Source organism: Balaenoptera acutorostrata, chromosome 19, assembly GCF_949987535.1.
Source record: "Balaenoptera acutorostrata chromosome 19, mBalAcu1.1, whole genome shotgun sequence".
Taxonomy (NCBI): Eukaryota; Metazoa; Chordata; class Mammalia; order Artiodactyla; family Balaenopteridae; genus Balaenoptera; species Balaenoptera acutorostrata.
In genome coordinates, this window is record NC_080082.1 from 64,922,076 (window position 1) to 64,945,573 (window position 23,498).

General features: G+C 45.3%; 1 protein-coding gene across 9 annotated transcripts in view; it reads right to left on the reverse strand.

Annotated features, from left to right (window-relative positions):
* Window positions 1-14,165: 14,165 nt before the first annotated feature.
* PEG3 (paternally expressed 3) overlaps window positions 14,166-23,498 on the reverse strand; it is a 31,227-nt gene continuing 21,894 nt past the window's right edge. For all 9 annotated transcript variants that reach the window (XM_057534039.1, XM_057534038.1, XM_057534040.1 and 6 more), the window contains 3 exons: window positions 22,859-22,961; window positions 22,042-22,134; window positions 14,166-21,836 (listed from right to left, as the gene is read on the reverse strand). In XM_057534039.1, the coding sequence (XP_057390022.1) occupies window positions 17,344-21,836; window positions 22,042-22,134; window positions 22,859-22,961 (4,689 nt within the window). In that variant the 3' untranslated portion in view covers window positions 14,166-17,343. The remainder of the gene's footprint in view (window positions 21,837-22,041; window positions 22,135-22,858; window positions 22,962-23,498) is intronic.

Genomic DNA, 23,498 nt, shown 5'->3' on the forward strand with positions numbered 1-23,498 from the left:
TCACACACCCGCACAGAGACACACACACACCTAAGTACCCATCGACTCCACCTGTCAGACAAAAATGCACACCCTTGGGCACAACTCCGCAGAGTCAGACGCAGACTCACACAGACGCCTCACAAAGTCAGAATTCGTGCTGTGTGGAATCCCATTAAAATCTCCCGCCCTGGGACGGACAGACAAGGCCACACACTCCCCGGACCCCAGCAGAGCCACACTCCCACCCTGACACAGTCACCTGCTGGTGAGCCAGTCACTCACTCACACCCACGCCCAGACCCTTCACCCTCGGAGACACAACAGGCCAGGAAGGGGCGGCCGAGGACCCTCCCGCTGTCACCCCCATTAGCGCGCAGGCGAGCCACCCTCGCTTCCTCCACTGGCAGATACAGAGCCCTCCCCCCAACACACACACACACACACACACACACACACACACACACACACACACAGTCCCTCTCCCAAGCCACCTCCCATCCTCTCCTGCCGAAAACTCACCGCTCGGCGCACTCTCTGCCTTCCCTCCGAGCCGAATGCGGGTGGGCGGAATTCAAACCTGGACCAAAGCGCTCCTAGAGCCGCCCACCGAACTACCTGTCCCAGAAGGCACCGCGCCTCGCCGCGCTAGCCGCTCCGTGTCGACTAAGGAGCTCGAGCCCGGGTGGCCCTCGAGGACCTCTGGGAAATGTAGTCCCGAGACCGAAGGGGGCGGTCCAGGGACGCCAGAGTGGCGGAGGTGGGAGCAAGAGGTGGTATGCCTCACTCCTTTCATCCCAGCCCTGGGTTCCTGCAGATGGAGGGAGCATGGGGGGCAGGGGGGCTTCACGCTCTGCACCTCATCCCCTTACCAGGAGGCAAAGTATTAAATAACATAGAGGTCCCTGGAGACCCTGCCTCAAAACTTCCAACACCCCTCGGCAGCCTTGTGCAGCCAAGAGCTATGTGCATCCAATGAAAAGCAAAAAACAAAAAAACTGCATTCAACAAGATCACAAGTTTATGCTCATTTTATATGAGTAATTAAAAAAATAGATTTAAAATAGTACTTTTAAAATAGATTGTCGTTTCTGATGGAGAAATTTGAACATGGGGTATTTGGAGATATTAAGAAATTATTTTAAGTGTAATAGTGGTATTGGGACTAGTTTTTTTAAAGAGTCATTATCTTTGGTGGATATGTACTGGGATTCAAGGATGGTTTAACATATGCAAATCAATAAATGATACGACACTAATAGACAAGATAAAAACCACATTATCATCTCAATAGATGCAGAAAAACCCTTGGACAAAGTTCGACATCCTTTCATGATGGATAAATAAAAATTCCCAACAAATTGGCTATAGAAGGAATGTACCTCAAGTTAATACAGGCCATATATGATAAGCCCACAGCTAACATCATATCAATGGTGAAAGGTTGGAAGCTTTTCCTCTAAGATCAGGAACAAGACATGGATGCTCACTCTCATCAATCCTATTCTACAAAGTACTAGAAGCACTAGCCAGAGCAATTAGACTAGAAAAAGAAATAAAAGGCATTCAAATCAGAAAGGAAGAAGTAAAATTGTCTCTGTTTGTAGATGATATTCAAACAAAAATCCTAAAGACTCCACCCCTACCAAAAGACTCCACCAAAAAACAGAACTAATACACAAATTCAATAAAGTTGCAGGATACAAAATCAACACTCAAAAGTCAATAGCATTTTCATATACTAACAGCAAACTATCTGAAAAACAAATTATGAAACAATTCTTTTTCTAATACCATCAAAAAGAATAAAATACTAATAAATTTAACCAAAGAGGCGAAAGATATGTACACTGAAAAATATAAAACATTGATGAAAGGAATCAAAGACACAAATAAATGGGAAGATATACGATGTTCATGGATTGGAAGAATTAGTATTGTTTACACTTCTATTCTACTCAAAGCAGTCTTCAGATTCAATGCAATCCCTATCAAAATTCCATGGCATTTTAACAGAAATAGAAAAAAAAATCCTAAGATTCAGATGGAACTACAAAAGACCTGACTAGCCCGTACAATCTTGAGCAAGAAAAACAATGCTGGAAGCATCACATTTCTTGATTTAAAAAATACATTACAAATCTACAGCAATAAAACCAGTATGGTACTGGAATAAGAACAGACATAGAACAATGGAACAGGATACAGAGCCAGAAATAAATGCATGCATCTTCAGTCAACTGATTTTCAACCAAGGTGCTAAGAACACACAATGGGGCATAGATACTCTCTTCAATTAATTGTGCTGGAATACTCAGTTTTGGATATAATTGCATACCCAAATGCAAAAGAATGAAATTGAACCTTTATTTCACACCATATACAAAAACCAATTCAAAATGGATTAAACACTTAAACATTAGACCTGAAACCATGAAATTACTAGAGGAAAACATATCAGGAAAGCTCCTTGACATTGGTCTTGGCAATTGTTTTATTGGATATGACACCAAAAGCACAGGCAACAAAAGCAAAAGTAGACAAATGGGATTGCATCAAACTAAAAAGCTGTATAGCAAAGGAAACAATCAGGAGAGTGAAGAGAACTCACTCTTGGAATGAGTGGAATGGGAGAAAATATTTGCAAACTATACATCTGATAAGGGGTTAATATCAAAAGTGTATAAGGAACTCATACAGCTCAATGGCAAAAAATAAACAACTGAATTAAAAAATGAGCAGAGGATCTGAATATACATTCTCCAAAGAAGACATACAAATAGCCAACAGATATATCAAACAGTGCTCAACATCATTAAATATCAGGTAAATGCAAATCAAAACAAAAATGAGACAGCACTGCATACCTGTTAGGATGGCTATTATCAAAAAGACAAAAGATAACTAGTGTTGGTGAGGATGTGAGAAAAAGGAACTCTTATTCTGTTGGTGGGAATGCCAATTGATACAGCTACTATGTAAAATAATATGGGGATAAATACTACGTGATCTCACTTATATGTGGAATCTAAGAAAGTCAAACTCTTAGAAACAGAGAGTAGAATAGTGGTTGCAGTGTCTGGGAGGTGTGGAAAATGAAGGGATGTTGGCCAAATGGTATAAAGTTTTAGTTATGCAGGATGAATAAGTTCTGGAGTGCTAACGTACAGCTTGGTGACTTTAGCTAATAACACTGTATTATATACTTGAAATTTGCTAAGAGAGTAGATCTCTTACCAAGAAAAAGGGGGGATAACCATGTGTGGTGAAGGATATATTATTTATCTTGATTGTGATAATCATTTCACAATGTATATGGCTATCAAAACATCATATTGTAAACCTTAAATATATACAATGTTTATTTGTCACTGTCTCTATTAAGCTGGAAAAAATAAAAACAAAAGAAACTAATTCAGTGGATATCTGGGGATATAGCTGTGGTAATAATAGCAAAAATAACTGTCATTTATGGAAGAGTAACCAGGGTAATGCATTTCTCATTTGAATCATGAAAACAACCTCATTTTACAAGTGAGAAAACTGAGGTCAGGATGTATAAAATATGTGCCCAAGGCAACATTTGGCCAGTGGGCAAAGCTGGGATCTGATCCCAGGAAATCTAGATCCAGAGCCTAAGTAGCTGACTGCTCATTTAACTGACATTTATTGAGTACATACTATGCTAGGCACCAGTCTAGGCGCTGAGGAAACAGCGAATCAAATAGACATAAATCTCTGACCTTGTGGCATTTCCTTCCTAATGGAAAAGAAAGACAATGAAAAATAAGTAGGGTAGGTGGTGAATCAGATAGTGGAAAATAGTGCTATGGAGAAAAATCAAACAGGGGGTGTGTTTGAGAAGTGCTGAAATTTCAGGGTGGCCAAGGAAGGTATCCCCCAAAGATGACATTTGAGCAAAACTCTGAAGGATCCCAAGAAACAAGACTTATTGATATCTGGAGGAGACGTGTTCCAGGCAGAGGGAACAGCCAATGCAAAGAGATGAGATGACGACATGAGTAATGTGTCTAAGAATAGCAAGGAGGACAGTGGCTGGAACCCAGGGCAGAAAACATTTGACCCTAGGAAGTCTTTTGGGGGTTTGGTCTGAGAGGGCTCCTCCACCACTTCTCCAGATCTGGCAGGCTCAGTGGAGGTGGGCAACCCTTCAGGTCCAGGCTAGAGTCACTCAGACCCAGAGAGGTCTGTGCCACTCACCCAGGAGGACTCTGCCCAGAGTAGGGGTGGGGAGCGATTCCTGTTTCCTCTCTCAGGGGTCGATTGGATGGTAGTTGCAGGCCACTGGGACTCCTTGACCCTGGTTGTTTGAGAGGGTGAACAGAAAGGAAAACCTGGGCTCACTGTGTCACCAGCCCTAACCCCCACCATGCCCAGAAAACCCCCTTTCTGGGTGTGGGGGATGTGATTGGAGATGTGTCCCCAGGTAGGTTTAATGCTCTGCTGTGTATGTCTGAAATTCTTCATAATTTCTGAACATGAGATTCCATGTTTTAATTTGGTAGTGGGTCCCCCAAATTATGCAGCTGGTCCAGGATAGATATTATTATTATTTCTGTTTTGTTGGAAATGAAAGTACAGAGCTGGTAAGGAGCAGCTAGAAAATAGGAAGCTGGGATATGAACCAAGACTCAGCCTGGCTCAAGTGTGGGTGCTCTTCACCCCTGGTCTAGGTGATATTTGGCCTTAGGAGACCCATTCAGAAGGAGAACTCCTCCCCTTCTCACTCCAGAAAACAAAGCAGGCAACATCCTGTCCCTTACCTCTTTCCAAATTAAGGAAAGGGGGTGGTTAGGTAGAATAATAGCTCCCCAAAGAGGTCCATATCCTAATCCCCAGAATCTGTGAATATGTTACCTTCCATGGCAAAAAGGACTTTTACTTCTTTCCAATTTGGATTCCTTTATTTCTTTTTCTTGCCTGATTGCTCTATCTAGGACTTCCAGTAGGATGTTGAATAGAGTGGTGAAAGTGGGAATCCTTGTCTTGTTCCTGATTTTAAAGCAAAAACTTTCAGCTTTTCACTGTTGAGTATGGTGTTAATTGTTGACTTGTCATATTTGGCCTTTATTATGTTGAGATTGAACTATCCTTGCAACCTAGGAATAAATCCCACCTGATCATGGTGAATGATCCTTTTTTTTTTTTGGCTGTGCCACGTGGTTTGCAGGATTTCAGCTCCCAGACCAGGGACTGAACCTGGGCCCCAGCAGTGAAAATGCCAAGTCTCAACCACTGGATGGTCAGGGAATTCCCTGTATGATCCTTTTAATGTGCTATTGAATTCAGTGTGCTAGCGTTTTGTTGAGAATTTTTGTATCTATATTCATCAGGGATATTGGCCTGTAGTTTTCTTATAGTGTCCTTGTCTGACTTTGGTATTAGGTTAATGCTGACCTTATAAAATGAGTTTGGAAGTGTTCTTTCCAGTTATAATTTTTGGGAGAGTTTGAAGACTGATGTTAATTCCTTGCTAAATGTTTCATAGAATTCACCAGTGAAGCCATCTGATTCTGGGCTTTCCTTTGTTGGAAGGTTTTTTATTATTGATTTGATCTCCTTATTCATTATTGGCCATTTCAGGTTTTCTGTTTCATTGTAATTCAGTCTTGGAAGGTTGTATGTTTCCCCTGAACGTATTTGTTTTTTCTAGGTTGTCCAATTTGCTAGCATATAATTGTTCCATGGTGGGTTTTATGATACATATGTTTTTTGCATTTCTGTGGTATCAGTTGTAATGTCACCTATTTTATTTATAATTTTATTTATTTGAGTTTTCTCTTTATTCTTAGTCTAGCTAAAGGTTTGTCAGCTTTTAAAAATCTTAAAAAGAAAAAAGCTCTTAGTTTCATTGATCTTTTCTATTGTTGTGTATTGTGTTTGGAAAAGATACTTGATATGGTTTCCATCTTCCTAAATTTGTTAAGCCTGTTTTGTGGCCTAACATATGATCTATCCTGGAGAATGTTTTGTGTGTGCTTGAGAAGAAGGTGTATTTTGCTACTGCTGGATGGCATGTTCTATACGTCTCTAGGCCTATTTGGATAGTGTTGATCCAATCTGCTGTTTATTTTCTATCTGGATGATCTATCCATTATTGAAAATGGGGTATTGAAGTCCCCTACTATTATTGTATTGCTACCCATCTCTCCCTTCAGCTCTGTTAATATTTGCTTTGTGTATTTAGGGACTCTGATGTTGGGTACATATATAATTATTATATCCTCTGTATGATTTGACCCCTTTATCATTATATAATGACTTTCTTGTGACAGTTTTTGACTTAAAGTCTACTTTGTCTGATATAGGAATAGCCACCTCTGTTCTCTTTTGGTTACCATTTCATTTACATGAAATATCATTTTCCAATCCTTCACTCTCAGCATATATGTGTCCTTAAAGCTAAAATGAGTCTCTTGTAGGCAATATGTATTTGGATCATGTTTTGTTTTGTTTTCTACCCATTCAGTCACTCTATGTCTTTTGAATGAGGAATTTAATCCATTTACATTTAAAGTAATTATTGATAAATTAGGACATATTATTGCCATTTTGGTAAATGTTTTTTGACTTTTTCAGTAGTTTCTTTGTTTTTCTCTTGCTGTCTTCCTTTGTGATTTGATGATTTTATGGAATGGTCTGTTTTGATTTCCTTTTTCTTTATATTTTGTGTATCTACTAATTTTATTTGTGTTTATCCTGAGGCTCACATAGAAATCCTATAGCTTTGACAATCTATTTTAAACGGATAACTTCAATTGAACACAAAAACTTTATACTTACACTTCCTCCACCACCCCCACACACTTTGTTATTGATATCACCATTTACATCTTTTTATATTGTGTATCCATTAATAATTTATTGTAGTTATAGCTATTTTTAATGCTTTGTCTTTAAACTTTTATACAAGAATTGAAAGTTATTTGTGCACCATCATAACAGTATTAGAGTATTCTGTATTTAACTATATACTCACCTTTACCAGTGAGTTTTATTTTCATATGCTTTCATGCTGCTAATTAGTGTCTTTTCATTTCAGTGTGAAGAGCTCTTTTTGGCATTTTTTGTAAGGTAGGTCTAGTGGTGATGAACTCTCAGCTCTTGTTTGTCTGGGAAAGCCTTTATCTTCCTTCATTTCTGAAGGAAAACTTTGCCAGGTATAGTATTCTTGGTCGGCAGTTTTTCTCTTTCAGCACTTTTGAATATATCATCCCATTATCTCCTGGCCTGCAAAGTTTCTGCAAAGAAAGCTGCTGACAGTCTTACCAGGGCTATCTTGTTTGTGGTCAGTCTTGCTGCTTTCAAAATTCTCTTTGTCTTTGACTTTTGAGAATTTGATTATTTTGTGTCTTGATGTAGAACTTTTAAAAATCAACCTATTTGGGATTCTTTGACTCCATGAATCTGGATGTTCATTTGTTTCACCAGAATTGGGAAATTTTCAGCCATTATTTCTTTAAATAGGCTTTCTTCTCTCTCTCTCTCTCTCTTCTCCTTCTGAGACTCCCATAATGTGTATATTTCTTTGCTTTATGAAGTCCTATAAGTCCTTTATGATTTCTTCATTCTTTTTCATTCTTTCTGCTTCTCTGACTGGATAATTTTTAAAAACTGAAGTATAGTTGATTTACAGTATTATATTAGCTTCAGGTGTACAACATAGTTATTCAATGTTTTTATAGATTATACTCCACTTAAAGATATTAGAAAATAATGGCTGGGACTTCCCTGGTGGTGCAGTGGTTAAGAATCCGCCTGCTAATGCAGGGGACACTGGCTCCAATGCTGGTCCCAGAAGATCCCACATGCTGTGGAGCAACTAAGCCCATGAGCCACAACTAATGAGCTCATGTGCCACAACTACTGAAGTGCACACAATACCTACCAATAGCCTAGGGCCTGTGCTCCACAACTAGAGAAGCCACCACAATGAGAAGTCCGTGTACCACAATGAAGAGTAGCCCCGGCTCGCCACAATTAGAGAAAGTCCAAACTCAGTAATGAAGGCCCAACACAGCCAAAAATAAATAAATAAATAAATAAATAAATAAATAAATTTATATATAAAAAAAGAAAATAATGGCTATATTTCCCCATGCTGTACAATATATCCTTATTTTATACATAGTAGTTTTTATCTCTTAATCCCATACCCACATCTCACCCCCTCCCCCATCCCCCTCCCCACTGGTAACCACTAGTTTGTTCTCTATATCTGTGAATCTGTTTCTTTTGTTATATACGTTATATACGTTCATTTGTTTTATTTTTAAGATTCCACATGTAAGTGATAACATAGAGTATCTGTCTTTTTCTGTCTGACTTATTTCACGAAACATAATACTCTCTAGGTTCATCCACATTGTTGCAAATGGCAGAATTTCATTCTTTTTTTATGGTTGAGTGGTATTCCACTGTATATATATATATCACATCTTCTTTGTCCATTCATCCGTTGATGGGTACTCAGGTCACTTCCATATCTTGGTTATTGTAAATAATGCTGCTATGAACATTGGGGTGCATGTATCTTTTTGAATTAGAGTCTTCGTGTTTTTCCAGATGTATACCCAGGAGTGGACTTGCTGGATCATATGGTTGTTCTATTTTTGATTTTTTGAGGAGTCTCCATACTGTTTTCCATAGTGGCTGCACCAATTTACAATCCCACAAACAGTGTACTAGGGTTTCCTTTTCTTCACATCCTCACCAACATTTGTGATGATAGCCATTTTGACAATTGTGAGGTGATATCTCTTTGTGGCTTTGATTTGCATTTCTTTGATGATTAGTGACGTTAAGGATTTTTTCATGTGCCTGTTGGCCATCTGTATGTATGTCTTCTTTGGAAAAATGTCTATTCAGGTATTTTGCCCATCCTTAAATTGGGTTCTTTGTTTTTTGTTTGATGTTGAGTTGTATGAGCTGTTTATATACATTGGATATTAACCTCTTATCAGTCATATTGTTTGCAAATATTTTCTCCCATTCAGTAGGTTGTCTTTTCATTTTGTCAATGGTTTTCTTTGCTGTGCAAAGTATTTGAAGTTTAATTAGGTCTCATTTGTTTATTTTTGCTTTTGTTTCCTTTGCCTTCGGAGACAGATCCAAAAAAATATTGCCATGATTTATGTCAAAGAGTGTTCTTCTTATGTTTTCTTCTAGGAGTTTTATGGTTTCCAGTTTTACATTTAGGTCTTTAATCCACTTTGAGTTGATTTTTGTATATGGTGTTAGAGAATGTTCTAATTTCATTCTTTTACATGTAGCTGTCCCGTTTTCCCAGCAGCATTTATTGATGCTCCATTGTGTATTCTTGCCTCCTTTATCATGGTTTAATTGACCATAGTGTGTGGGTTTATTTCTGGATTCTCTGTTCTGTTCCATTGATCTCTGTGTCTGTTTCTGTGCCAGTACCATGCTGTTTTGATTACTGTAGCTTTGTTTACTGAAAATTTTGAATCACTTGCCCCTAAGTATGCTAATTCTTTCTTCTCCTTGATTAAGTCTGCTTTTGAACCCCACTAATTAATTTTTCAGTTCAGTTATTGTATTCTTCAGCTCCAGTGTTTCTACTTGGTTCTTTTGCTCGTTTGTTTCTCTTTGTTGATATTCTCATTATGTTCACATATAATTTCCTTGGTTTCATTTGGTTGTCTACCCACGTTCTCTGGTAACTCACTGAGCTTTTTAAAGATGATTATTTTTAATTCTTTGTAAGACAGTTCACAGATTTCCATTTCTACCATGTTGGCTACTGGAGATTTGTTTTCTTACTTTGATTGTGCTGTGTTTTCTTGATTATTCATGTTCCTTGTAGGTTTGCTTTGTTCTGTACATTTGAACAAGCAGCTACCTCTCCCAGTCTTTATGGGCTGGATTTGACTTAAGAGAGATCTTCACCAGCCAGCAATTCTCAACTTGAGGCAAGAGAGAAGCCAACCCTTCAGGGAGCCCTAGTTGAGTCTCCAGATATATGACTATAACGCATGAGTGACTGTAGACAAGACAGCAGAAGATCCTAGCTGGGTCCAATCCAGTCTGCAGAACTGTGAGCAAATGTATGATTGTTGGTTGTTATTTTAAGTCACTAAGTTTTGGAATTGTTACATGACAAGAGATAATCAAAATAAGCAGTGACCGACCATATTTCTACTTGTTAATTAGGGCCAACCTCAGTTATCATCATAATCTTCTTTTTGCCTATTTGTCTAGTGGTCAGAGAGGGAACCCCAGAAGGCTAGGGGACAGTCTAGCTCCAGTTATATGGAACTGTTGTGTCTCCAGCTGTACAAGTTCCCTTGGGTAGTAAGAGTTCTAAATCAACAGACTCCCTGAAACAAGAATTTGGAGAGTGGGTAATGAGATTCAATGGAAGGAAGTACACCTCTGTTTTCAATTCTTTGTTCCTGGACTTTTGTCTTCCAACTACGGACAGTAGGTTTGGGGCATATATCACATTTGGCATAACAGCTTTCCATAGTCAGATGGTGGTTTCTGTCATCGAAGACCATGGCTTAGTTTTCCTTAGGATATACCTAGGATGTTTTTTAGGGATTATACAGGTGTGTGGGATATAAATCATGGGAAGAGAATTCCTTGGTTAACAGCAAGGTATTGAGGTTCCATTAATGTCTCCGATTCTTCACTCCTCTCTGTCATGTGGCTTTAATTCCTTTCCTAAAGGTGGAGTATATTCCCCACCCCAAGTGACTTGCTTTGGCCAGCAGAATGAGGTGAAAGTGACAGTATACTAGTTCCAAGTCTAGGCTTCAAGAGGCCTTGGGTATTTTCACCTGTTCTCTTGCATTTTGCCACCACCATAAGGAGGTGGTCCACTAGTCTCAGGAGGATGGGAGTTGTTTGAGTCTCCCAACCCCAGCTATAACTAGCCGACATCAGCTGACAGCCAGCCAATCCCCAGGCACGTGAACAAGTCCAGCCAAGGTAAGCAGAGCCATCTCACCGATCCTGAGCTGATCCTAGGTGTGTGAGAAATAAACATTTATTGTGTGTCATCGAGGTTTTGTGGTTGCTTGTTCTGAGCATCATTCTGATGGATGACTGCTACATATGGTACCTAAGTGGTGTATGAAACACACAGTAAGCCCACAGATGTTGAGAAGAGGCTGGTGGGGAGGGAAAGGAAAATCTAAATCCAGAACACATCACTGTTCCATTGAGGATAAAACATTGCCCTCTCTGCGATGAAAGGGGCTTGATGTGGTCAACCTACCCCCCAGATGTCTGGCTGTTTGGAGGGTGGACATAGTACCAGTCCTGGCTTCATCCTCACTCATGCCTTCCCAGGAGAGGAGTGAGTTAAACCAAGTGAAGAATTAGGAAGGTACAACTAGGAGATGCAGAGCCCAGTTCTCAGGAGCTGGCTTGCCTGCAGACAGCACGTTACATCTTAATTGCTGTTCACCTTGCAATGCTCCCAACCCCAAGGATGAGTGTTTGTTTAGATGCAACATCCACTTGTCCTTGGAAGGTTTGTTTATCAACAAATGGATTATCTCTGTAAGGCACAGGTGTTATGTTTAACAGAGTCCTTCCTCAAGGGTCCCTGGACTCTAGTGACATTGTCTGTCTATAAACAGACTCAAGGACGTTGTGGTCCAGTATGGTGGCCCTAGTCAGCCTCTTTTGGACTTAGACTTTGGCTTATTTTGCTATATAAATCCTTTGCAGGGGCATCACATCCATGAATCTGTGTCAGGACTCCCATCCCCCCCAAGATCTGATTACACCAGCCAGGCTTCCTCTGAGAAGTGGCCCCCTTTTCAATACTCAGGTTCTTCCCATTGCCAAGAACATCAGAGAGCATTTCAACGGCTGCCCCTCCCTCGGGCAGCCCCCTCGACTTCCTCTGTGTGGGATAGAAGTGGTGAATGAGGAGTGTTTTCAAGGGTTTGGAGCTTCAGGGTGGTCTCACTGTTTCCGAGTCTCCTAGACCCACCATTCCGATTGCCAGGATCGTGTTTCCCTAGGGCTGCCCCACCTTTTCACATCGGGAATAGGGCAAGGCTATGGGTTTAACTGACCAAAGTCAGAGCCCTGCAGGTTAAAGGTGTTTGTAGAAACCCACCTGTACCTCTGATCTCGACACTCTTCATAGTCTTCTTTTTTTTTTGAGTAAAATTGCTTTACAGTATTGTTAGTTTCTGCTGTAGAACAAAGTGAATCAGCTATATATATACATATATCCCCTCTGTCTTGAGGCTCCCACCACCCTAACCACCCCCCAATCCCACCTCTCTAGGTCACCACAGAGCACAGAGCTGAGCTCCCTGACGACATCCTTCATAGTCTTTGGATTTGTCTGTGACAGCTGCTATCAAGCCCTTCACCCCAGGAAGCAGATGACTCCAGATGACCGACCATGGGCAGTACTTAAATATTTTACTGCCACATGCCTTGGTCTTTGAGTTTCCCATTCCAAGGCCCAATACTGAATGTTTCCAAGTATCCCAATTTCCCTCAGGGTTATCTCCAACCCATTCTCTGTATCCATTTCTGTATCAGTTAGGACTCTTTTGGGTTATAAATAACTAACTATGGCCAAGTAAAGCAAGTAAGGAATAGCCTGGAAGGATAATGGGTACTCAGAGAATCAAAGGAAGAACTAAACAATCAGGCCTCAGGAAGGACAGTTACCAGAACAGTTCTTGGCTATCTCTGTAGGAGGAACTCATGCATGGTCAGGGCTGCCATTGGGATGACTTGTGTGTGCACTTCTGCTCAGAGAACCTGATTGGCACAGGGCTCAGCCTTTGAACAGGGAAGGGGCAGGGCACTGTGGCATTCCCACAAGACTCGGTGGTTCCCAGAAAGGGGAAAGGATTTGGGGCTGCTGAAAACAGCAGAACACTACACCAATAACAAAGCCAGCTGAAGCGCAAGGAGGATTATTGTAATGAGGCAGGAGTTCTTAGGGAACCCAAAGGTAGGCAGTTCAGCCAGTATCCCCAAGGCACTGGGGTGGGTGAAGCACCAGGAACCAAGCTTCCCTCTGGCATGTGGCCTTGTTCACCAGCACACCCAGCCCCAGCCTGTGTGACCACCCAGGTGGCCCTCAGTCCAAATCTGACTGGACACGGGGAACCCATGGGCACCAATCAGCTGAGGCCAGGGAAGGGTCAAACCTCAGGGAATAAACATGGCAGGGGCATAGTTACCCCTGCAAAGTGAGGTGCGGGTGGAGAAAAGAATTCCCTAAGTGCCCGTCAAGCAACCCCAACGACCCTCACTTCCTTCCCTTCCTAGACTTCCTTTCGTAGTCTTAAAAGAGAATTGACCCTCGCACCCTGACCGACGCTGGTGCCCCTTACCGTAGAAGGATCACCGACACTGACCACCCTTGAGTCAGTCAGGCACCACCAGGGGTAACCATCTAACCTCACGGAAGAGTGAGGGACGGACAGACTCCAAACCGTAACAGCAACATGTTTTCTATGTTACGGGATCATTCTTGTTTGTGTTTGAGAGAATATTATATTTAAATGAGATTAACATTTTAAATGCAGACTCAAGTAACTGAAACATACTTGTTGCGGTTATTATCAAGTTTAAAACACTATTGGAATATACGTTTTAATTTTATTCGTGCAGTTAAAAATGTGGGATCGTGTAGTACTAAAAGATCCCTTAGAAGTAACTCTTGAAATATGCAATAATTAAAACTGGAATAAGATTTGTAAACTAACCCTAAAGGCCTAAGGAGACGCTAAGTTTTTGGATTTTTAACCACCCCAAACACTCAAAACGGACAAAAGAAGAGACTGAGAAGTATCTTATTTTTAACTTTTATTTTTATTGTTGACACTATTACAGATAGATAGAACGACCACAACCATATTAACAAACCAAAAACCTGTGCACAGAAACAAGATGAAGAAAATATATGAAGATGTTAACCACAGTCTTTGGATGATGATAATATGGGCGAGTTTCTCTTCTACACTTCTGTAACTTCCAAGTCTCTGTAATGAACACACACCGTGTTTATAATGGACATACACGTAATAAAGGTAGGTTCCCAAAACACTGTGAGAAAGCCTGTCCCAGGAAACCGAGACAAAATACTTAACTGTAATCCCACAATGACCACACACCATTTCCTCACTGCTTTGTGTGTCTCTTCCCATCTTTGACCCTCTGCATACTCATCACAAACACCGCAGTCATCAGACTGTGCACAGGTCAAGGTGTCAACAGCAATGGTTGTTGGGTGTCGGGAATATGGGTGAATTTCTTTTCTTTTGCTTTGCTGAATCTCCCCGAAGTCTGCCATGAGTATGTACTATATATGTAATGGAAAAATACATACGTAAGATTTAGTACCAAAACACCAAAGATCATTCAAGGAATTTGAGACAAAATGTTTAACCATAATCCCACAACGACAACACTCTTAATTATTTTCCATATTTTTTTCATTTTAGACTTTATGCACACATACTCAACACTGTCATGATCACAAGCTTGTGCACTGACATGAGATGGAGAAAACAGATATGGGGATATGGGCGACTTTTCTAATTTATTTTGTATTTTCCAATTATTCCTCTGGGTACGTATTATGCTTGTAATGGAAACAAACATAATAAACTTTGTTATCAGGACACTACTATAGGGAACATCTGAAAACATTAAGATGAAAGTGTTTAACCATAATTCCACAAAGGTAACAGTTATTCTGAGTACACATTTTGACACAGTTATAATCATAAACCTGTGCACAGAAACAAGGATAAACAATATAGTGAGGAGTATATCTGTCTTTGGATGGGGGGTATATGGATTTTTTCTTCCTCCACTTTTCTGTATTTTCCAAGTGCCTGATAATGAGTTCAAATTATGTTCACAATGGAAACGTGATTATAAACTTTTTAGTAACACTACGATGAAGAACATTCAAGGAATTTAAGAAAATAATGCTCGACTATAAGCCTACACCACCACCACCACGACAGCTTTTGACTATAAGCATACATTTTTAAACAGTTATAACTGTAGTATAAATATAATTCTGTGTCCTGTTTTTTCCACTTAGTATCCCGTAAATATATTTCCATGTTGCTACATAACTCTCCATGATTATCATCTTTAAACAGCTGCATTAGGAGTCCACCGACAAGTTCCCTTAATTGTCCTCCTATTTTTGGCATTAACTTGTTCCTAATGTTTTACTAACCAAAGGCCAGAACGGACACCCTGACATTTGGCAAGTCGCTTTCTGAAGGGTTCTACCAGTTAATACTGCCAACAGTGATGAACGCGGGTTCACCCCACCCACGCTGACGCCGGCCCCCACCTCAGGGGTCCTCCTCTGAGGCCGTGCCCCACTGTCCCTCAGCTCTCCCAGGTGTCCAACCTCGGGCCTTCTTATGCAGCTGGCCCTCGCCTACACCATGCCGTCGAAACGGCCCCTTCTTCTCAGAGGCCCAGGATATCCTGCTCATTCATTCTGCCCATCCTGGCCTTCCCATCCCTGCTCCTGATGTTGCTTCCGTCTGCTTCCTCACCCTCCTAGGTCTGGTGACGGTATCAGGACTCCCTTCTTTGGCTTACTCCTTTCTGCTTCCTGCTCTCACCCTACCAACCTCCTTCGACTTAGGAATTCCTTCCAGCTGCGATACGCTCTCCCCGAGCCCTAACCGTGCGGACCTAGGAGAGGGAGATTTAGACACATTTCCCCAGCAGGTACTTTAACTTTGCTCGCCCAAATAATCTAGCTCTTATCTTCTGCTCCCTTAATCTACCAGATCCTCTTTTAAACATTTTTTTTAAATTTAAAATTTTTTTTTTTCCAGCCAACTCAAAGCCAGAAAGATTTCTTAATAGTCATTATGCGAGGGGCAGGGAAGCAAAGGGAGCACAGGTGGTCCACAGAACAGGACACAGGAAACCTCGAGCTGTGAGGTCGACTTGTGATCACACGGGAAACCGAGGCGACTAGACAGACATGACACTCTGAAGGATAGGTGACAACTGCTTATTTAGGGGGCCACTCTTTAAGAGGAAGGGACAGATGGCAACGAAACAAATTAAGGCTGCTGGGGAACCTGAGTCCATGTTAAGCTTGAGTTGACTGTAAAGAAAGCTTTTTTTTTAAAAATGCAAGTTAGACACGGGGTTGAGGGTCAGACAGGTAAAGACGAGAATTAAGTTTCACGCTAGAAAGCTCTAAGGATACTCGCCCCTGGGCGCCCAGGGTGCAAAAACTGAGTTGTAGCGGCACACACGGACGAAGCCCCGTTGCTACTTGTCGCTTAAGGCAGGGAGCGCGCAAAGGGAGTGATGAGGCGGCAGCCCTGTCCTAACTTACACGAGAGCCCCCGCGGTTCTCAACCTCATCAGGCACGCGCGCGATCTAGGCATGGCTGCAACCACTCTTGAAAGGCAAAGACGCAAGATGCACAGGGAGAAGCCTCAGCTTTTGTGAATTCGCTATCCAACAGACATCAAGTTGGTTTACGAACAAATAACAAAACTTGTAACTATTTTTTGCATGAGAACCACTGCAAAGTACAAGGTGGCAACCAATCAATTTGGGGTTACAAAAGGCCAATCCACGTATCGTAAAGGCTTACACAGCATTAGGTTCCAAAGTGTTAGTGTAGACGAAATGGCTGAAAAGGAAGCTCCAAGTACTTCCCCTTTCAAACAGCAAAGCGGAAAAGACATTTTATCTTTCATGCCTACACCTTTACAGGAATATTTAAGAGTAAGGAACAACACAGTCAATTACTCAAAAAAATATGGATGGGATTCAAATAACGCACAATAAATCTTTCTAAGGATCTAAGATGCTTACAAATATATTCTAATTTGTTGCTCTCTTCCTCCTCCAAAAAAAAAAGAAAAAAAATCAAAGAGTACCAGGTCAGGAAGGTACCGCTGCAAGTGTACTGTAACTGGATACCGTATTAAGTCCAAATATGAACACTGTTTGCTATGATTCGCTATTTTACATACATCTCAGGAAACACTCATTATATATAGGTTCCAGGAGTGTCATTTACAGATGGAGGCGACTTCTGTAGCCTTGAAAGCCCCTCCAGTTTTCCGTCAACGCAATTACTCGGGTGGAAGGTAAGATGTGCGCTATGGCTTTCCCACATGCATACGCCGATGTCTGATGGGGAAGAGCTACGTCCGAAGGAGTCTCCACCTTCAGTTTCTTTCCAGGCTGAGCTGTCTGATGTTCAAAGTCAGGTGTGTACACGCCAAGGGAAGCCTCCTTCCGACATCATCGTGGGTTGGTTCCAATTCTCTGTGGTTTAGTAAGGGTCCAGTCCTAGTGAAGGTTTTCCAACCTTGACACCCGAGTCCTCAGCCGGTGTGGGTGTTCTGGTGCCTGGCCAGGGACAGGCGGTCGGTGAAGACCTGCCCACAGACGTCACACTTGAAGTACTTGTCATCAGCCCTGCCGCTGTCACTGCTGCTGGTGCTGGCATGCTCGGTGTAGCGGGAGCTCTCCCCGTAGACGCTTCCGGCCTCGAATATTATCACCCTGGCGTGCGTTTTCAGGTGCTCACTGTAGGCCGAGTTGGAGGTGAAGGTCTCTCCGCACTCCCTGCAGTCGTAGTAGGGCTCTTCCACTTGGATCTCCTGGTCGTCACCTTCCTCTTCTGGGTCCTCGACCCCCGCCCCGTCCGGCTCATCCGCGTCTCCCTCTGGCTCTTCGGCTCTTTCCTCTGGGTCTTCGATCCCCGCCCCATCCGGTTCATCGGCCTCCCCGCTGGGCTGCTCAGCTTCCCCGCTGGGCTCGGCCGCCTCCCCCTCCGGCCCCTCGGCCTCCCCGCTGGGCTCAGCCGCCTCCACATTGGGCTCGGCGGCCTCCACCTCTGGCTCGGCGGCCTCCACCTCTGGCTCTGCGGCCTCCACGTTTGATCCCTGGATCCGCAGAACTTCCCGCGGAACGAGGACGTTGGCTTCAACTTCCTGGGCGGCTGCTGCTGCTTCCTCTTCCTCGAGGTGCAGCTTCTGATGCTTCGTGAGGACTGTGTTGTGGATGAAGGACTTCCCACAGTCCTTGCACTCATAGAAGGGTGAATCCCTCTTGGGGGGCTCGGTGAGGAAGGAGGTGTGCACGAAGGTGGCCCCATAGTCATAGGGCTCATCCTTCTCGTGAATTCTCACGTGCTCCCGAAGGTCTGCCTGGCTGAGGAAGGATTCTCCACAGGTCTTACACTCGTAGTGCTTGTCCTTGGCCTGGTCTCTCTGAAGGTCTGTGGGGGCTGAGCCTGGGCTGACCGCATCTGTGCTTCCCTGGCCCTGCTCTAGCAGGTCGTCTCCAGCGTGGACTCTCATGTGTTCGTTAAGGACAGAGCCGTGGATGAAGTCTCGTCCGCACACTTGGCATTGCAGGGCCGTCCCAGCAGGAGGACTCTTCTGTGGGGCCCGAGGCCGCTGTGGGCTAATGACCAAGGGCTGCATAAAGGGCTCATCATACCTCCTGTGGCCGTAAAACTGGTCTTGCTCATGGATTTTCTGATGCTCGAAAAGGAATGAGCTATGAACGAAAGATTCCCCACATGCCGGGCACTCATAAAGCTGCTCTCCAATGTAATCTTTCTGATACTCACTGACAGAATAGGTGTGCATCACAGAATGTGCGTACTCACGGCTGTCGATGAGGTACTCTCTGCCGTGAACCTTCTGGTGGTCCTTGAGGTCTGCGCGATCCACGAAGCCCAGCCCGCAGTCCTTACACCCATAGATGGTGTCTTCAGGCTCATCCGGCTCGTCTAGCCCTTCCTGCCGAGGCTCTTCCTGTCGAGGTCCATCAAGGCCCACACCCTGAATCACAGAGTCTCCAAACAGCTCCCCACCATGGAATTTCTCTCGGGCATAGATTTTCTGATGTATGCCAAGGCCTTCAACAGTGGCAAAACACTCCCCACACTCCTTACATTCATTGTGGATTGGCTGCTCAGCGTAACTGGTCTGAGCTGGTGGTTCAGCGTAACTGGTCTGAGCTGGTGCTTCAGGGTAACTGGTCTGAGCTGGTGCTTCAGCGTAACTGGTCTGAGCTGGTGCTTCAGGGTTACTGGTCTGAGCTGGTGGCTCAGCGTAACTGGTCTGAGCTGGTGCTTCAGCGTAACTGGTCTGAGCTGGTGCTTCAGGGCAACTGGTCTGAGCTGGTGCTTCAGCGTAACTGGTCTGAGCTGGTGCTTCAGGGTAACTGGTCTGAGCTGGTGGCTCAGCGTAACTGGTCTGAGCTGGTGCTTCAGGGTTACTGGTCTGAGCTGGTGGTTCAGCGTAACTGGTCTGAGCTGGTGCTTCAGGGTTACTGGTCTGAGCTGGTGCTTCAGGGTTACTGGTCTGAGCTGGTGGCTCAGCGTAACTGGTCTGAGCTGGTGCTTCAGCGTAACTGGTCTGAGCTGGTGCTTCAGGGCAACTGGTCTGAGCTGGTGCTTCAGCGTAACTGGTCTGAGCTGGTGCTTCAGGGTTACTGGTCTGAGCTGGTGGTTCAGCGTAACTGGTCTGAGCTGGTGCTTCAGCGTAACTGGTCTGAGCTGGTGCTTCAGGGTAACTGGTCTGAGCTGGTGGTTCAGCGTAACTGGTCTGAGCTGGTGGTTCAGGGTAAATGGTCTCAGCTGGTGGCCCTGCATAAGCTGTCTGCACTGACTGGTCCACGTAACTGCTCTGAGCTGGCGCTTCAGTGCGACTCATCTGTGCGGACTGGCCCGCGTAACTGGTCTGAGGATCCGCGGAGGCTAAGCTGCGAATGACAGATCGCATGTAGCTTTCACTTCCAGAGGGCGTCTTTCTATCGTGAATCTTCTGATGCTCAGTGAGGTCGGAGCTATGAACAAAGGACTCTCCACACTCCGGACATTTGTAAAACTTCTCTCTCGGGCGAAACGTTTGAGGTTCCCCAAAACGCAGGGCGTGGATCACAGAGGTCTCGTAAACCCCGCGCTCGATGTTCTTCTTCTTAGCACGGGCCTTCTGATGCTCGCGCACATCGGACTTGGGCACACACGGTTCACCACCCTTCTTCCATCCACTGGGGCCCTCCCCAGCGAGACTGTCCTGAGGCACGGTGGGGGGCGCGCCGTGGACAACAGAGCCCTTGAAGGCGTTGTTCTTGCCCCCTGCGCAGGGGCTCTCTCGGGCGGGGGTCTTCTGCGGCTGGCCACGAGGGTCTGAGCGGTAAGCGGAGCACTCCCGCTGCTCGTCACAGCCAAGGAGCTCACTTCCACCGCGACCACGGGGAGGCCTGAAAGCGGCTAGGCTGTGGATGACGGACCTCTCATACCCCTTTCTTTCAGAGCTACTCTCCCCAGCGTGGACTTTCCGATGTTCGGTGGCACCCGAGCTCTGTACGGTCGCCTCTGCGATCACTCTCGGTTTGCTGTGACTTTTCTGAGCCCCAGGGAAGGCTGAGCTGTGAATGAAAGGCCTCTCATAGGGGTTCCTCTCGCAGGACAGGGCTTCCCGGCTGTCATCAGGATTGGAGCTGACAGTGAATGCCTTCTCGTCCTCCTCGTCCTCCGGTGGCCTTGTTATAGTGTGACTCTTCTGAGATTCGGGGAAGGACACACTGTGAATGACAGACTTCTCGTACCCCCGGCCTTCAAAGAGGTTCTTCCGAGAATGAATTTTCTGATGCTCGATGAGGTCTGAGTTTTGCCTAAAGGCATCCCCACCATCTTTGAAGTCGTAGGGCTTCTCTGCTGGGTAGGTTTTCTGGCGTCTTTTAAGGGACTGACCAGGAATGAAGGTTTCCTCACACACTTTGCCCTTGTTTTCAAATGGGTTTCCTCGGGTGTGGACCTTGTGGTGCTCTTTCAGGGATGCGCTGTGATGGAAGGTCTCCCCGCACACCTTGCACTCGTACATTTTCTCTTTCCCATACATCTTCTGAAAGTCGTTAAGCGTTGGGCTGGGTCTGAAGGCTTCCCCACGCTCGTTATCTTTGTCATCTCGGCCATGGGTTTTCTGGTGCTCAATCAGAGCGGAACTATGAAGGAAGGTCTCCTTGCACACCTTGCACTCGTAGAATTTATCTTTCCCGTATATCTTCTGGAGCTCACTGAAGGTTGGGCTGGGCATGAAGGGCTCCTCGCACTCCTCGTCCTTACACCTCGCAAGGCAATCTCTAGCGTGAGCTTTCCGATGCTCGGCCAGGGCGGCGCTCTTACTGAAGGGTTCCCCACACTCCTTACATTCAAAGCGTTTCCCTCCGGTCTGCCTTTTCTGAACCTCACTGACGGCCACACTATGAAGAAAGGACTCGCCGTACTCGTACAGGTTCTCCCTGGTGTGTGTGATCTGATGCTCCACAAACCCTGAAATCACGCTGAAGGACCTCCCGCACTCATCACACACATAGGGCGTCGCCCCAAAGTCGAAGGGCTGCGACTGGGGGACGGGCGGCGCGCTAAGGCTGCTCCCACTCGCGGCCTTCCTCACCTCGCTGCGCTCAAAGGGCCGCTTCCTTGCACCACCTCTCCGACCGTGCGCGGAGCCCTTCCCGTCTGTGTCAAAATGATAGCGCCTTTTTCTCTCAAGAACTCTCTTTCTGGAAACAAGGTTTGAGTTCAGATTAAAGCCTCCTCCCCCAAAGGCATTCCCTTCGTGGCCCCTCTCCTGAATCACCGACTCCCTCTTGTTGAATGGAACTTCCTTCCAGGCACTGTCTGGCCTCCTGGGGAACCTCTGCAGCCGATCGCTAGGTTCCCTTGCCCTTCCCGATTTGGAGTTGCGCGAAACGTCCTTGATGAACTTTTCCATTATCACCCCGTGGGAAGATTCATCTTCACAGATCCCCCGCCGATGGGCTGACTTTTTGGTTTCAGGCATAGTTTTCAGACCTGAAAAGAAATCCCAAATGTAAGTGCTCCCTCGTCCCTGTACTTGTGCAAAGTAACACTGGGACCTCCGTGATGGTGGTGTGAAGATAAACTGTAAAATGCTTGTATTTCTGTGCATCAATTGTGTATCATCATGTAACAGTGTGTACGGACGGCTCCCATCTCACTGGTGCAAGCGCCACTCCGCAGGGCCTCGCGCGCTCACCTCGACTGGTGCTCGGGTAGGCACTTCTCTTGGACCTTGACGAGTGGCCCTGGGTCATGTGCGAGTGGCCGTCGTCCTCGGCAAGCTGAACCCCTGTCCAGAGGAAGAACACAACATCTCACACTCGAGTTGGGGACCAAGACTCATCACTATCAATGATGTCTGTCTTTCTCTCAGCCACGAAGTGTGAAAGGGCCCATATCCAAGCCCTATCATGTCTTCTACTTGCAGTCTCATTTCCTTAGTATTCATTCCTTAGCCTCTGCTGGTCTGAATTTTAGTTAATTCTCCTGACTCCACCTAGAAGTTTGTACAAAGACCTCCGAGTGCCTTCTAAATTCAGTGCGTTCTTTTCAGTCTTCCCCTTCTCGAAACCACCTCCTCAGTCCTGACATCCTTTCACTGGGCTTCCTGGCTCTCCTCCTACTCGTGCCTGTTTTCCCCACCTGTTCTCCAAACACAGGAGCTCCTCAAGGCTCCACTGCCCACACAACACTCCTGCAGAGCCAACCGCCTACTAGGACCTGAGCCAGATGTCTTCCAGGGGAATCCAAACTGGAACTTGGGACCCCATTCGAAATATTTAAGTTTCCAGGGTCAGCACCCTTGGGGGCAAGAGTCGTCTCCTGGGCTCCCTGACCCCACACCATACACTCTTCCCCCAAAGCCAGAGGATTGGTAAAACACAGCCTCATCGTTTACGCCTCTGCTGGGAGCCGCTCGGGGGCCTCCGACCCCCCGAGTCCACACACGCCGCGGACCCCGACTCCCTGCGGCAGCCTGCAGGGCCGGGCCGGGCCGGGGGCGCAGCGCTCACCCAGCGAGAGCAGCTTCCGGTAGTTCTCCATGTTGTCCTGAACCGGGTTCTGGGGCTTCCGGTCCTCGGTGAGGGCCACCACATCCTGGTACGACACTGCATCCTGCAAGAGCAAACGCACACCTCTCCTCAGCGGAGCTCACCCCCGTGGGCGACAAGGACAGGACGACGCTGGCGGCATGGCAGCCACACACGCACGCGCACACGGTGTGCAGCAAGTGCCCACACCGCTCGGGGTTCCGAATGACCCAAGTCAGGTTCTACCAGGGACCTACTTGGCACCTACCTTGGCGCTACACTCTGAGGAAGCTCCCAAAGACGGAGGACACATATTCCTTGCCCTCGTGCAGCTTATCATTTGTTTGGAGAGAAACAATCAGAGAACAGTAAACAATAAAGTGGGGTGCAGAGAGTCAGTGCTAAGCGGCTTTAGCGGGGGGACAGCTCAGGGTGGCTGGGACGGTGAGCAAAGACCGCAGAGGTCGTGGGTGGGGTGCTAAGTGGTGGTGGGACTCCGGCCCGGATGGGGGTGGGGTGGTGGGGGTGGGGTGGGAAGCTTCAACAGGCTCAGTGTCAACCGCACACAGCATTTCCAGACACCTGGTCAGCAGAGTGACCGGCCTCCATCCCCAGGCCCGCT